Source organism: Opisthocomus hoazin, chromosome 2 (genome assembly GCF_030867145.1).
Source record: "Opisthocomus hoazin isolate bOpiHoa1 chromosome 2, bOpiHoa1.hap1, whole genome shotgun sequence".
NCBI classification, from domain to species: Eukaryota; Metazoa; Chordata; class Aves; order Opisthocomiformes; family Opisthocomidae; genus Opisthocomus; species Opisthocomus hoazin.
The window spans coordinates 15,137,287-15,153,474 of record NC_134415.1 but is presented as its reverse complement, the minus strand read 5'-3'; the positions used below and the strand labels follow the sequence as shown (position 1 = coordinate 15,153,474).

At 40.3% G+C, this 16,188-nt stretch overlaps 1 protein-coding gene across 3 annotated transcripts in view; it reads right to left on the bottom strand.

The window, feature by feature from the left end:
* The window catches only part of CRIM1 (cysteine rich transmembrane BMP regulator 1), a 202,181-nt gene that overhangs the window by 63,321 nt on the left and 122,672 nt on the right, over window positions 1-16,188 (bottom strand). For all 3 annotated transcript variants that reach the window (XM_075412684.1, XM_075412685.1, XM_075412686.1), the window contains 2 exons: window positions 15,439-15,560; window positions 1,124-1,306 (listed from right to left, as the gene is read on the bottom strand). In XM_075412684.1, the coding sequence (XP_075268799.1) occupies window positions 1,124-1,306; window positions 15,439-15,560 (305 nt within the window). The remainder of the gene's footprint in view (window positions 1-1,123; window positions 1,307-15,438; window positions 15,561-16,188) is intronic.

Sequence of the window (16,188 nt, the reverse complement as noted above, 5' to 3'; positions counted from 1 at the left end):
AGTTTATGATCTGAATTTTGTTTTTTTTAATTTCTGAAGACGCTTTCAATAGTTTGTAACAAAACAAGGCACCAAACAGTACCCTTCACTAGATCCTGTGCAGACTGAGAAGGTCCGACTCTTATAGCTGCTTCTTTTACACTCATCTTTATGAGGTTCTTTACATTCATAATTCTCTGTTTGGAATGAAGCATAACTATAACGAATCTGTTGGCTTATTTTCTCCTGCAAGAAACTACAGGAATACTGGTATTAAGCATACTCCAAAGTGTTTGGAAGTGACATTAATAATTAGATTTCTCTTCTCTTAGGAGGACACAGCTTATTTTGCTCATTGAGAAGTCATTCCTAAATTCACACTGAAACACAGGGATCAGGAATTCTTCACAGGCCTCTGTCTGTGTCATGGCCACAACCTGACCCCCGCTGGAGCAAGACCCAAGTGCAGAGGCCAGCCCCACCACCCTCCACTGGAATCCTGGCTGTATCCTGGCAGAGGATGCGGCAAGTATTTTCTAACGTAAGAAAGAGGGTCAACATCAGATTTCCCACAGAACCTTTTTAAGAGGGCTGCAGGCCTAACAAACAGAGAAGGCTGTCAACAGGGCAAAGGAGAAAAACACTGAAGTCAGATTACCGCCCCATTGCTGTGCTATAATTGTAAAGAAGTGAAGGTGCTCTAGCTGAACTGAACAGGGCTGGAAGAAGCAGGCTGCAAAGCAATGGAAATGCCTCTCAGGGCCACCACTGCTGCTTTGGAAGAACCTGTCTAAATATCAGGTGCAGAAATTAGCAGCAGCTTCTTGTGTCCTTTGGGAAGAAGGCCCCCCAAAAAGTACTGCACACTTCACCATGTCTAAGGAAGCTCAGATGCGGAAGGGAAAGGAAACCCAAACAGCTCTATATGAGAAGGGCAGGGTGTCAAGATCAGAGAAGCACTGCAAAAAACCAGACAGCACACTCAGACACAGCAAAAATGTAGAAACAAACCAAATTAAGGAGGAATCTGCAAACTTTGGAAGAACACAATAAAGCACTTGTTTGCTCTTTTGCACTGAAAAAAGCAAATTAAAAAAAAAAGCAGCAGAATTAATAAACAAACAGGATTAAAAAGATACTGTACCTTCACATACTGGGCAGCACTCTCCTTCTGGCACATAGTACCTGTCGCAGTGTAGCTCACCGCACTGGGCAGAGAAACAAATAGAGACTCCACCTTGGCATCGACAAAAATGACAAGCATCCATTCGAAACATGTCTCCATCGTAATATTCCATGCTGTTAAATATGCAAGTTGGCTTCACTTCTGAAAAAAGAAGTTAAAAAAAAAAAAAGTATTAGATATTGATAAACAGGAAATAGTTAAACTCATGTTACTACTGACACAAACAGATGTAAAAGAGACAGCTGATTTTTCTTTAATTTTTTAAACTCAGATTCCAGTTATTTTAAGAACATGCTATATTTTATTGTCTGTTTCAACAGTGGAAGAAAATAAATGCTATTCAAAGTTACTTTGAGAGCAATTATTTACAATTAAAAGTCTCCATTTTAAAAATTAAAAACTAAAATACTGAAGGAAGGTTATGGCACTGGTATTTCTTCATAGGTGTTAAACATTTCTCGTTCTGGATGAACTACTTTATCCAGAAGCTACTTCAAATCTCAGCACATGATGCAATAGATTTTTCTGTTTTAAGAAGACAGTTTCTGATGTTTTTTAAGTGTAATCTTCCATTCTGCAGGACTTGGTACCTAGGTGGATAACTGCACAAAAGCTGTCCAATCCATAGGGATATGTTTAAAAAAACCCAGCAAACATATTTCATGACTGCACGATCTGTTATGCAGAACTGAATACTTCTCAGTGCAAGCAACATGGAGCTGCGCTAATCAGCTCACATCTATACTCCCCACAGAAAATAACCTCAACTGTAATAAATATTTATGTGATCAGTTTAGTGTTTCAAAAACACCACAAGACTATTTCTTGTATGAAGACTATTTCTTGTACGCCCCCATCTACAGCAGAGCCCTAACATATAATTAAATCCAAACTTCGTGGGAAACTAAAAGCCTCTGAAAATTCCTAAGTATTTTAGCGAAGGACATTGCCTATTTACTTTGTTAACATTAGGGAAAAAAAAAAGATGCTAACTAAACCAATGAAACAGTTTGCAGATTTAACCAGCTTTTTAAAATTATTATGTTTATCCCAAAGAGGTTTGGTTCCAGATTATGAAGCAGATCAACACACCACGAATACACCACAAGGTCTCCTTAGGGCATCTGAGCTTGTGGTTACCCCCCCCCAGAGCTCTCCTCCGCCAGCTATGGCCAGCTGAGCGCACGCCGCTCAGCCAGCCTCGTCAACACGCGGGCAGCGCTGTGCCGCTCTGCAGCCCAGGCCCGAAGCACGGCGACTCAAGACGCCATAGAAGAACTACTCCACATTTATATTCAACCATAAGATGTCACATTAATCATTAGGAAATCATTACTACACAGTTTCATCATTACATCACTAAACAAATTAAGCCTCCTCCCTCTTCCCCACTTCAGAATACACTGTTTGGCCTGTGACACTAGCCCAAGATACCCGAAAATGGCTACCTGAAGTAAAACAGTATCTAGCAAACAGATGTATTTTGTCGGAAGCTACGAATCTAGCAGTCTCAAAAGCCAAAGGTTCTGCAAACAGGAAGCTATTCATTTCAGCAAAAAAGTCAAAATTAAGAACAGCACATCTCATTACATCTGAACTAAGCAAAGGAAAGAAGAACAATTGCCTATGTTGTTAATTTCTGTAGAATATATGGAAAAGACTATTTATTTACTTACATGTGTAATGCCTAGCCACACAGGGCTGAAAATTATGCCCACTCTGTGGTCAGGTGATTTTTCTTTTTTGGTTAGTGCTTAATCACACATGGGAGATGAAAAAGTATTTAAATTGAATTTTTTTTGCAGATTCCTTTCCACCCACCCCAATCCTCTTACTTTTGGGGGGTAAAAACTTTGCATCTGAGTTACTCCTAATGAAAACCTGTATCATCGTCAAAACTCTAAAGCTTTTCAGGGACTCTCGTATTTCCTTCCACATGCACTTATACTGTGCTCCAGCCTCCAGTCGTTTTAATATGATTGTACAGCATTAGAGATGCAACTTGGAAGTATCCTCCTGAGCAATGTTTGATTTTCATATGCCTGTTCTGTCTTCAAGGCATAATGCAGAAAGCGGCATTAAAAAAAAAAAAAAAAAGTCAGAGGAGGAAATACCACTCTGTCCGGGAAAACAGCTATGACCTCATTAGAAAGCAATTCACATAAACAAACACTTGAGAAATATTTCAAGTTTATGTAGCTCAAGCTGTTAGTCTAAAAACCTTCTCAAAAAGGAAGGAGTGCCAACACAGCTCAAAAGGCCTTTAATCCATTTGCGCCTGACCTTACTGTTTTGATTGCAGCTTTCCAGATTTTTACTGATTTCTGCCCCTCCAAACAGTAAATCTGAATTCTTGTCTAATTAGAAGTAGAAACATCATCTTCCACAAATTATCATTCATTTTTAAAATGTCCAGACAAGATTAAGCAAGTAACTGTAAAGCCTGCAAGGAAAGAGTATGTTTTATTCCTACAATGAAAACCACCATAGAATTTCACTATATGTGTATTTTTACCATCCAGATTTACGGTAGTGTATACATTCCTACTAAACTACTGACCTAAGCCCATACATCCAGCTATGAGATCACTTTTGTTAGAAACATATGTAAAACTGCAGTCTTTAGACTCAGTCAAGCCAAAACAAGCACTGTACAAAGAACTCCAGTTTTAGACACTCAAAGTTGAAGCTTAATCAAAGAGGGCGCACCACACCATGGAACTGTAACGATGCATTTCTTCCACCACTACAGGCCAGAAGATTCTCTCAGTTCTCTCCTTTTAAAATAAAAGTGCTAATTTTATTGCCTTACTGGTCTACGTACGGCAGCCACAAAGGAGTGAAAGAACATAAAGCTAACATTAAATAAACACATCTTTTCCTAAAGGCCAGTAACCATGAACCCATTATTCTGCCATTAAAGAGAATACTAGAGATAGAATTCTTCAAGTACCAAAGCTTCGCTGAGTGACAAAGTAATTTAAATTCACTGAACTTCATAGTACAAAGTGCTTAAACGTATTGGAAACCCCAAATCCCTTTTCTGATGCAGACTAACACATCAAAACAGTAGGCATGAGACAGACTCCCAGGCCATGGATTCGTGAACATGAATTCAGTGTCTGCCAGCCATCAGATAATCCAGTAACACAAGATTGATCCAGACCAAGCACAGACGTACAACTGCCCATCTGTGAAAGGAGCCAGGACAGAGCGGACAGTACCAGAACAATACTGACTTTATACTGGCTATGGTAGGACAGATGTTATCACATCTCTGCTCCCATATAAAGTTAAGCATGACTAAGAGACTGGACTTGATTTGGCATTAAAGCTCCAGCCACAGAGTTAAATGAGAAATAGTTCTGGCACAAATTTAGCTCTGCAGATCTCACAGCCACAGCCTTTTTGCTCTGTGAGCAAGAGCCGAGAGCCCTGAAAGTCGGTGTTGCAGCGAACCACACAGCCTCACACTACACAGACACAAACCATGATTATTCCTCAAGACCTCTATCTCCAATATGAACTGCAAACAGACACAAACTGTTTTATCAAATCAGTTTTCTAAGGTAATTTACCTTACACTTTTATATCTAATCAAATACAGTGCTATTGGCTGAAGTAGCCCAAAATAAAACTTCTGCTATTGAGATTTCTGTAGTTTCCCAATACTTGTGGTTTTCTTTGATTAGTCACGGAACAGCTCAGAAACACATGCAAGTCTGGCAAGCCATCCCTTGCGAGGCAGCAATTCTGCCCACGGTCACGACGAGCGCATGAGGTGCTTCAGGTATCAGCAGTCTGCGGGCAAGTTTGGGCACTTTCTTTTCTCATATCAGAAATTCCTGCCCTCCCAAATCGGAAACGAGGTTCAAAACAATCTTCTGTTGTTTAAAGGATTAAAAGATTCGTGATTCCAGCACTTTGGATGTTCCTTCAGCATACAGAAGTATTTATACCAGGCTCTTGGAAGGAACTGGGGCAAGTGCTGTGAACTTTCAATTAAATGAAAGGGAAGGAAACTGATAAACTTGAATCCTGTGTCCATATAAACAAAACACAGAAAAGTTTTCTGTTTTTCAAAAGCTGCGCTGATAGGGAGTTTAAAAAAAGGGAGTTCTAAGAATATTCATTGGAATTAGCCCATAACAATGTCAAAGGACAACACACTATATGCTTTTGTTTCCTTGCAAATATATAAGAACACCACAGGCAGAAAAAAAACCATTTGGGTTCTTACTCTCCAGGTTGTACTGCTCAGTGCAGTGTACTCCCTGTTAACAAGACTGCAGGACCATTCTAAACGTCCTTTGGTCCTGCATCTTCTAAAAAGGTCATCCAGAAACAGAGATCGGAATTAAAACAAACCTGTAACTCTTCTTTTTAAATCAATGCAATTATTTATGCATGCATTTATACAACTATTTATACAGACTTGCAATAGCTTAAAGGAAAGAAACATTATTTTGTGGCACCTGCGGTGTGTAAAAGATACTAAAAGACACTCAAGATGCTGAGGAAAATCAAATTCAGCAATTTACCTTTAAGACAAAACGGAAATAATCAGATTTTTATAGCAAGATTTCCAGCAGAGAAAGTCTGTATCATCACATTAGTAACCACTTTGATACCCAGCTGCCACAACCTATATACAGTGCTGACTTTCAACAACAATCTTAAAGTTTTCTGTCCACCTCAGCAGCAGATCCTAACCCAGTAATCTTCAGGCAGCTTCAGAATACACCCCTTGTCTAGGTTGATCTACACGTCTTTTTTACAGATGGTAGACAAGACTGCGAGGTGTCTCCCACAGAGACAGAAGAAGTCACCATACTGGGTGGAGGCTGCATCATGGAAAAGAGCAGTGAAAGATCCCCCAACAGAATCACAGAATCACAGAATGTTAGGGGTTGGAAGGGACCTCTGTGGGTCATCTAGTCCAAGCCCCCTGCCAAAGCAGGGTTGCCTACAGCAGGCTGCACAGGACCTTGTCCAGGCAGGTCTTGAATATCTCCAGAGAAGGAGAATCCACAGCCTCCCTGGGCAGCCTGTTCCAGTGCTCCGTCACCCTCAGAGGGAAGAAGTTCTTCCTCATGTTCAGACGGAACTTCCTGTGCTTCAGTTTGTGCCCATTGCCCCTTGTCCTGTTGCTGGACACCACTGAAAAGAGTCTGGCCCCATCCTCTTGACACCCACCCTTCAGATATTTATAAACATTTATTAGGTCCCCTCGCAGCCTTTTCTTCTTCAGGCTAAACAAGCCCAGCTCCCTCAGCCTTTCCTCACAGGAAAGATGCTTCAGTTCCCTCATCATCCTCGTAGCCCTCTGCTGGACTCTCTCCAGTAGCTCCTCATCTTTCTTGAACTGGGGAGGCCAGAACTGGACAGAGTACTCCAGATGAGGCCTCAGCAGGGCAGTGTAGAGGGGAAGGAGAACCTCCCTTGACTGCTGGCCACACTCCTCCTAATGCACCCCAGGATCCCATTAGCTTTCTTGGCAGCCAGGGCACACTGCTGGCTCATAGTCAACCTGTCATCCACCAGAACACCCAGGTCCCTCTCTGCAGAGCTGCTCTCCAGCAGGTCCACCCCAAGCCTGTACTGATGCATGAGGTTGTTCCTCCCCAGGTGCAGGACCCTGCATTTACCTTTGTTGAACCTCATCAGGTTCCTCTCTGCCCAACTCTCCAGCCTGTCCAGGTCACGCTGAATGGCAGCACAGCCTGCCGGTGTATCCACCACTCCTCCCGGTTTGGTGTCATCAGCAAACTTGCTGAGGGTACATTCTAACTCTTCATCCAGGTCATTGATGAAGAAGTTAAACAAGACCGAGCCCAGCCCCTGGGGGGCACCAATAGTTACCAGCCTCCAACTAGACTCAGCGCCGCTGATGACAACCCTCTGAGTTCTGCCATTCAGCCAGTTCTCAATCCACTTCACCGACCACTCATCCAGCCCACACTTCCTCAGCTTCCCTAGGAGGATGTTATGGGAGACTGTGTCAAAAGCCTTGCTGAAGTCTAGGTAGACAACATCCACGGCTCTTCCTTTGTCTACCCAGCCAGTCATGTCATCGTAGAAAGCTATCAGATTGGTCAGGCATGATTTCCCCTTGGTGAATCCATGCTGACTACTCCTGATAACCTTCTTTTCCTTTATTTGCTTGATGTGATACCTCTAGGATATGCTGATCCATCACCTTTCCCGGGATGGAGGTGAGGCTGACGGGCCTTTAGTTCCCTGGGTCCTCCTTCTTGCCCTTTTTGAAGATTGGAGTGACATTGGCCTTTCTCCAGTCCTCGGGCACCTCTCCTGTCCTCCAGGACCTCTCAAAGATGGTGGAGAGTGGTTCAGCAATGACATCCGCCAGCTGCCTCAGCACTCGTGGGTGCATTCCATCGGGGCCCATGGATTTGTGGGCATTCAGATCGCTTAAGCGATTCCTCATGCAGTCCTATCAGCTGTATCTGACACATCCCCTGCTTAATCTTTTCTTTAAAACCGCCTGTAATGGAGAAATTGCAACCTCCCTATTAAACAATTCCAGAGTTCTAACTACTGTATCTAAGCTCAAATCACAGCAAGGGTAATTCAGGTTAGACAGACACAGCAAACAAACAGACAGGAAGTTTCCCACATTTCACTACTTTTCCCATCTTTAAGGTATATGTCCTACTGTTTCTTTACCTTCCTCCAACGTGCAAATTTGTTGCTGAGAGGACTCATCCTGGGTGTCCCTGCCTTCATCCTCTCTTACAGATAAAATGCACGTATTTCTTTGAATTTTAATTTTTCTTCATTGGGTGAAGCTCTTCAGCGTTTGACGGTTTCTGTGGCTTTCCTCTAGGCTATCCCCCTTTTCTCTGTACCTCCTTCCGGAAATTAAGCAGTGTTGCTGTTTGATGTCCCACAGTTGGTTACAGCCCTACCACAGCGAACCACCCGAACAGCCAAAGGAGGAGCTGAGGCCACCGAGCTCTGAAATCTGGGCTGTGCTCTAAAACCCCCAGTGACAGATTTTCTTGATATAATTGCCAAGCAATTCTTGGAAGCAAGCCACATTCTTCGTAACAGAGGAATGTGTTTAAATCCCAATAGTCTCTGTCAGTCTAGCACAGGAGAAAATACAAGTTGTGATCATTTCAGCCCTAGGCATGTTACCAAGACACAGGCATCTGAAACAATCTCAGCACCACTAAAAGGTACTGGCATAGCCCATCATGCACTGCCTGTACATCTCTGATAAGCCTCCAGTGTGTGAGAGAAGTTGAAAATTGCAGGAAAAAAGAATCACCGAATCTGTAACACAAGACCGTGGTTTGGCATTATTAACAGGTCTAACCATTTCTTCCATTCTTTAAGAAAAATATTTAATTCTAACCTTGCCTTTTGTTGTTTAATCATCTAGAAATATCTGAGAGTCAGAACATTACTGAAGACATTAGCTACCACGAAAATTCACTTTGTCAAAAATTATTCTACTTCAAAGTAAATACTAGAAGTAGGGGTTTTTTTTAACTTTTAAAACCAGACAGAACTGCACCATCTGGCATCTAATATTCCTTGTACATGACATACCATCAGTTCCACAGAATCTACCTAGTGTCTTGTTTTTCATTAACTGATATGAATGAAAGAAGTGAGTAAGACTGTCCTTATGTTATTCAAAACTCAGCCTCTACTACCCACTGGCCAATCCTCCCACTCTCAGTGAACCGCTGTAAAAACTTTTCAGTTTGGCTTCACATCCAGCTGTGGTCTCGACAATCGCTACCCCTCCTCTTTTATTTATTTACATTTTATTTATTTATATTTTGTTTATATGCATCTACAGACTGAATATTTTTACCAGGAATTTTGGGTTGACTGGCCTTCAGTTTTCTGCATCTTCCTTCTCCCTCCTGTTTTAAATGTAACTGGGAATGACTTACATTGTTTCAGATATTTTTCCCAATTTTGGCTATAGAAAGCATAATCCAGGTTCAGAGGATCTAAAACATTTGATCTGGTTTGGCAGTTTGACCTGCTTTTTTACTGTACTAGTCCAAATTCTCACACTGCTGTGGCTGGTGATTAGCTGTGATTTCCAAATACTGTTCAAATGTTCTGACTGAAAAGAACACAAGCAAGCCCAAAAAACAAAACTTGACTTTACAACCACTAAATCTCGCTACCTTTTTGGCATCAGATTATCTTCCTCTAACATTAATCTTCCTTTTAGTACTTACCAAACAGTTTGTTATCTTTTGCTCAATGCAAGCTGCATTTTGCCTCCTGTTATTTTTAAGCAGATGTCTATTTAAAGTCCAACACAAAATCCTGTGTTTTCAGATGCCCAGAGAGAAATATGCAGTAATGTTTAATTAGGATCAGGACTGTATTCATTTCTCTGCTCTGTGAAAGACTCTGTTACCTTGGCGAAATTCTTACTTCTTAAGAGAAAACAGAAAATAAGTTTCATGAAGTTCTATTCAGGCGTGCATCAGGTAGTCCCGTTCTCCAGGGACACAGCAAGGAGAATTCATGCCTCACCTCCCAGGGAAAGGGATGCGAATCGGGGCTCCACAGCCACTCCTGCTGAGGCTGGGCTCTCAAGTCACAGCTCACATGTGGCGGTGGCAGAAAGCAGCCTTCGACCCCATGGGCACATTAACAGGGACTACTTTCACATGTGTAATTTACCATCTTTCATAAAGCAATCAGAGACCCCTTTAAAGCAGCAATTGTATTCAAGCAAACTTCCTGAGAAGTGGAAGCTGCGACTGGCAGAAGGAAGCAGCTGCAGGATGCTTGCTAATTGCTCTCTTACACTGCTAAGGCACAGCTCCCAGTTAGTATGTGCTGTAGCACGACGTGCATTCAAGAGACCCACGCGTCAATACCTAATTAGAGAAGAGTTTGGATACTCTCTTGTTTCCAAACACTTCCACTCTTGCTGCACGTGCAGCTTTCAATCTCTTTAGATTCATTTGCTGAAGTTCGTAATTTAACTCTGAATCAATTTTTTTCCTTACAAGCTCTCCCATGAGAAAAGGCAGCTCACCAGGATTAGTAGACAAAAATCCTGGTGAATCATATATTCTGTGTGGATCAATAGAAATCTTGAATTAATTTTGGTAAAATGTAGGATTTTGGGAAGAACTGTATCTTGGGAATCTCTTGCTCAATTTTCCCTAAATTTACATCAGATACTATCCAATATTCCCTAGAGGGAAGGCAGATTTCAGATAAATGCAAGCAGGGAAACTTCATGGCAATTGGAATATCTGTCTTTAAGCAAAGCCATATATACCCTCACTTTCACTGAAATGTGCACTCTGTTACAATGCACTGGAACCACGCAATGGGCAAAACCTCATTTTGAGTTTCATATATTATATGAAATTAGTTGCTACAGATTTCCTGTGTTGCCTCATTTGCTCTGTATCTACCTCACCTTTCTCAGGAATGAGCACATTTGACTACGGATTTAGCTCTTCTCTGAAAACTTCACTACCGAACATAAACATACTAATCTTTGATTCCTACATGCAAGAAGCAGTGATGTATATAGCTACCTCAGCTATACCTCTAGTTCTACTATTTTATGGCAGCCAGAGATTTATATTTAGCAATTCACGCTTCTGTCTCCTTCAGGCTAAAATTCTGTTACATGCATGACCTGGGGCTTGCCCTGAGGGTCATCAAGAAAGTAAGATCAGAAGAAACAGCCAGCCAGCCATCTTCTGAGCGAAGACAGCCAACAAAATCTTACCACTATTGCTTCATAAATCAGTGTTTACCAACAGTTCCAGAGAGTTGCAAGGTTTTATCTACAAAGTAAACAGTAAAGACCTTTATTCTGACAAGGAAACAAGAGCAAGAAACAACAAAGTTGTGCTGTCGTTGTTGTCCGACACACCATTTTGACATCCAAAGACCAGGCAGGGTGTGCTCTGGGATGGCCCAAATACTCATACTGGAAAAATCATGACAGATGAACTTGATTGCATGAAAAGGGAACTTTGGTTTGATTCCTACCACATTTAAACAATATGGAATGATTTTATTTACAAAGATGCTTTCCTTCAAAATGAAGGAATCAATACATGCCTTAAAACTGACCTTTTTAAATGACTGACTTTTGGGACGAGAACCACATTCTAACAAGAGTAATACCTGTGCATTAATAGCAATGATGAATTCTTTTAACCACAGCAGTATTTTCAAAAGCGCAAATTTAAGTCTCCAGGTAGTATAACAGTTCTATGTAAAATACTCTGATGTCTGCATGTATTCAGAATGATTAAAACGCCACACAGAACTATGAGGAGCACCAGCTCTCTGTAACATATTTTTTTTCTTGTCACCAACAAGAAAGTTGTTCTCAGCACTTTCTAGATTATTTCCTGTATAAAAAAATCCCAGAAGCAGCTCAACCTATACAAAGATTGAACAGCCACAGACAGCAGGTATTTAACAACAAGCTCCAATTAAATAAAAATATCAGGACCATTTCCAAGAAGGAATAAATGTCGTTTTGGTAATAAATAATGTCTATTTATTATATAACAGAATATGAGAAACAGCAGATTACACATGATGGGAAGCATAAGGAAACACCCAATATGAAGCATGAAAATAATGATTAGTGTATTGACTTACTGCTGTATTTATAATCAAACAGGAACAACAACAACAACAACTCCACGATCTGCAAAGAGTAATCACTGTAGAAGTTTCTCTCACTGCAGACTGATATGCTTTTCTAAGACAGACTCACCAAAAGCTAGTTTGAGACAGTGTGTATTGGTAGCCACATATTACCTACAGATATATTCTACAGCTTCTAAATCAGTTTTGTATTAAATCCAGGAAAACCGGTTGTGAAAGAATGACTGATCTGTCCCAAAAATGCTGACAAACAACAACAAGAACATACTGCAGAGTCTGTATAGGACACGTCTTTTGCTGCCCTTATTCATTAACTACCCCCTCAACACTGCCTAATGCCGGTCTGCAACAAGAGCAGACCTCTTTCCTACAAGGTAAAGGCAGCCCCCCCATATTTCCTCTGAACACTCAACTCTGCATCTATCACATTAGCACATACTTGCAACGAATATTGCAGAAGGCTGGCCCGCTGTAACACTCTGCACATCATTAGGGTCAACTGAATACACAATTTAGTCACCCCACAATACACAAAATGGATTTTTTGCAGTCTACATACACTTCTTTGTAATGGATGTTTTCATTTTAAGGTAACTCATGATCAGTATAATTTCTGACTGCTCCCTCCCTCTCTCTCCCCCAGCAGAGTTCTTTAATTCTAACAGTAAGTAGATGTTACAACAGCAGGAAAACTATACTAATGCGACTGTGCACATGTCCTTTTTATTCCATCCTCTTGCCTGTTTTCAAAGGTTTTCAAACACAGAAGTAATGGAACTCATTGGTAACACTGATTACACAACTTCCTCACTTACCATCTATAAATCCATTAACTTACATTTGATTAAAACACACTCTTTAAAGAGGCATCTAATCCTAACTGCAAAGGATGAAGACAAGGAATTCAGCACCTTCCTGGCAGTTTGTGCCAACAGCGAACCATCCTCACTGCTGAGAACAGCACGTCCTAGATCTCACAGACTTGGCTGTCGTTACTTTGATGGCAATTTTTTTTAATGAAGTGAAGAAATTGATCTAAGCCTACCATTGTAAGATATTTTCTCCATCTGTCACTGATGTCTACTATATCTCTTCTGCACTTGTTAGTATTTCAAGATCTTTTTAAAAACCAGAACTAGATATTATATTCAACTGTCAGTCTCATGAACAACATTCCCCCTTCCTCTTTATTTTAAACTGACAGAAGTAATGGTAGGGATTTTATATATATACACACACACACATATATCTACCAGTTTGTCACTGCACTAGACATTTATCTAGTGAGTTCTTATCAGAATTAGTTTTCTGGCAATTTAGAGGTTTTAGAGGTGTGGCTTGCAATACTTGTCCCTGATACAAGAACCACCTAATCATCCTAAAATGCTTTTGAAAAAAACCCCAAATTATAAAGCAATGCAGATCAAGTTCTATGACTATTCTGTCCTCTTTACTAATGATCTACTACACAATCCAAACACCACATACAGAACTCCTCATGAGGAGTTTCACAGCAGCTCCCAGCTTGTTGATAAAAATATTTATCACATTCAGGCTTATAGCTATTTCCTCTTTCCAAAATGAAGCATCATTAGTAATTGCACCTGGAAGCTTCACACTTCTAAATATACTTAAAGCACTTTCAAGTCACTTCATACAGCATTATTTTTTTAAATCTGATTGCAACATGAAGTAGCATAAAGTCAAATGTCCTTTTCAAAAAAAAAACCCACAAGTATTTAACTTTTCTGATCAAGTTTCACGGATTTTTTTTTTAAAGAGGAATTTACTAAAAAAATAATTTTCACGCTACCCTGTAATATTTTAATACTAACGTTTAAAGGATATAGACAAGACAAAAGATCATCTCTTCCTACAAACCTTCATTTTCCCCCAATCTGGCCTGCTTTGCTCTGTGGCATCAACTTCCCTTCACAAACTCCTACGTTTTCTTCCAATTTACTCTGTCTTCATAGGCTACTAAGGTGAAGATCAGGAATGGGAAAGCCTGAGAGGCAAAAATAAATCCTGACCCCAAAGCAGGTTGATCCTCTGGAGTGAGTTGCAGTGAGCAATAAGGCAATGACGCACAGGGCAACAGCGCCAAGACAGTCCAAGTTCACTGTTAACAATGAAAAATAACTCCTCCCTGGAAATAGGATATGAAAAAGACTAGGGGCAAAAAAAGTAGGCAATTCAAACAGCTCCATCTAACACCTGATATGATACATACTGCAACAATTTTGATAGCAGTACCCACAAATAACTTGCGGACTGAAGAGACCCAGGAATGTTAGCAAGGTGGTTTGCACCTTTGAGACTGTTTCACACCAGCAAAGACATCGTATCAGAAATTCGCTTCCCATTTCTTGCTCGAAGTACTAAAGTGAATCTCGAATCAAACATTGCATTCAGGTGTTGCACAAGTTAAATCAAATTCAGAAATGATACTTTAACAGAATTACACGAATACGAAACAAAGGAAAAAAAATATTACTTTAGTATAACAGGCAGTATATAAACAAAAATTAGGTAAGTTGCATTTAGTTCTACAATATCTACAATCCTACCCCAAACAGTGAAAAAATTAATCTGAAACTTAAAGAATATGTGATTCTTCCTGATGCAAATTCTTTTATTCATATGAAAGAAGTTAATTTTTATATATAAGGTCCCATTATATGTACTAACTATCATTTTTGAATCAGTATTTGAGTATGCAAAATACTGCTGTGTGTAAACATCACAAACATTCTCCTGGGCCAATGTCACTCTCTCTACGTACGTTTATGTGCATATGCAATAAAGAATATAAAATAAAAGCTGTTTCAAACATATGACACATGCACCACTGAACAAGATTAAAAATTGCTGAATAATATTAATTTGAAAATATTACACCAACATGTAACTTTTTATGCTCAGAAATTGTCTGAGCATGCAGCCCTTCAAGAGTCTTTTTTTTCTCCTTCTGTCTACCAATAGTCAAATATCCAGGTCTCATCCCAACTCACCACATACAGCACATATGCAGTTCTAGATATACAGCATAGAGCAGTCCTGAGATACAGTCACTTGCACAACATATTCAAGATTTTTAAACATTTTCTAAATATTTACATTGGGAAGCAAATAATGAAAATCAGACTACTCTTACACTGACTTAAAATTTCCAAAGGCTGTACCCTTCATGTTAAAAATTACTTTGCAAATGTTTCCTAAAGCAAACCCCACAGTCCAAACAGCATGCTTTTGTTTACAGTACTGCAACAGGCAGCTGCAGTGCTTTGCAAAAATTTCACTTCTAAAAGGAGTCTACTGTTTGCTTCTGGCAAAGGAGCACCTGAAAAACAATCAGTGAAGGAGTCTTGCTAGAACTATAATTCCCTGGGTCACAGGGAAAAGTGCTTTAGAAATTAAAGCAACATGACAAAGTACAAATGACACACTCTCCCACTTAAGTATCTTCAGCTGAACTTCCAGTTCCCTCTTACTGAACGAACCTCAAGAAAATGATTTCTCTTAGTTCTTGACAACATGGCGAAAATAACCAAATGCCCAGCATCTCCCACAGGCAGATAAAATCCTCCTCTCCAGGTGCAAGAGAAAGCATCACGTACCATTGACACATTCAAAGACATCACAGCACTTGCCAGGTGTTCCATCTCCACGCGAGACTATCTGGGGAATGGAGCCTGCCTCGCACATGGGGAAACCACATAAACCAGAGAGACACTCGCATCTGAAACCAAAGAACAGTAAGGAAAACCCCATAAATAAATGAAGCCACGTATAAGGGGAAAGAATAAGCAAGAGGAAAACTGAAAGCTAGACGACAAGTTCCAGTTTTAGCATATTCGTATCTTAGAACCATCTTTTATTAACCCAACAACCAAGACAGCTTATCAACCTGAAGGTTTTTTTTAACCATCTGAACTGTTTGCTGGTCACGCAAACAAGAAGGTGGTACTGTGCAACACCAACGCTTCTCTAGTGCTGCATGTAAAAACGTAGAAAACTGTAGTTCCAGATTGTTTGAAAATTATTGTATTCTCCAGACTTGCAAAATTAGGCTTCTCCTCCAATTCTCTCTGAAAAATCAAAATTGGTGAAACACTAATAGCAGTAACTGCACCCATTCATCAGAAGAGCGTTGTCGCATTAGGAAATCATATTACATCCAGTTTTATGCAGGGAATAATCAAAGAGAAAGGAAGACCACGCAGAATCATTAAATCTAAGCCAAATGAAAATATTTGCAGGTTCTCTTCTGTTTTTTTATGGTGCTGCCCTCAGTCTGCAGATGGGCAACCAATTACATGAGATGCCACGTAATGTGGGAGGCTAGGTATGTTAAATAGTCTGGTTAG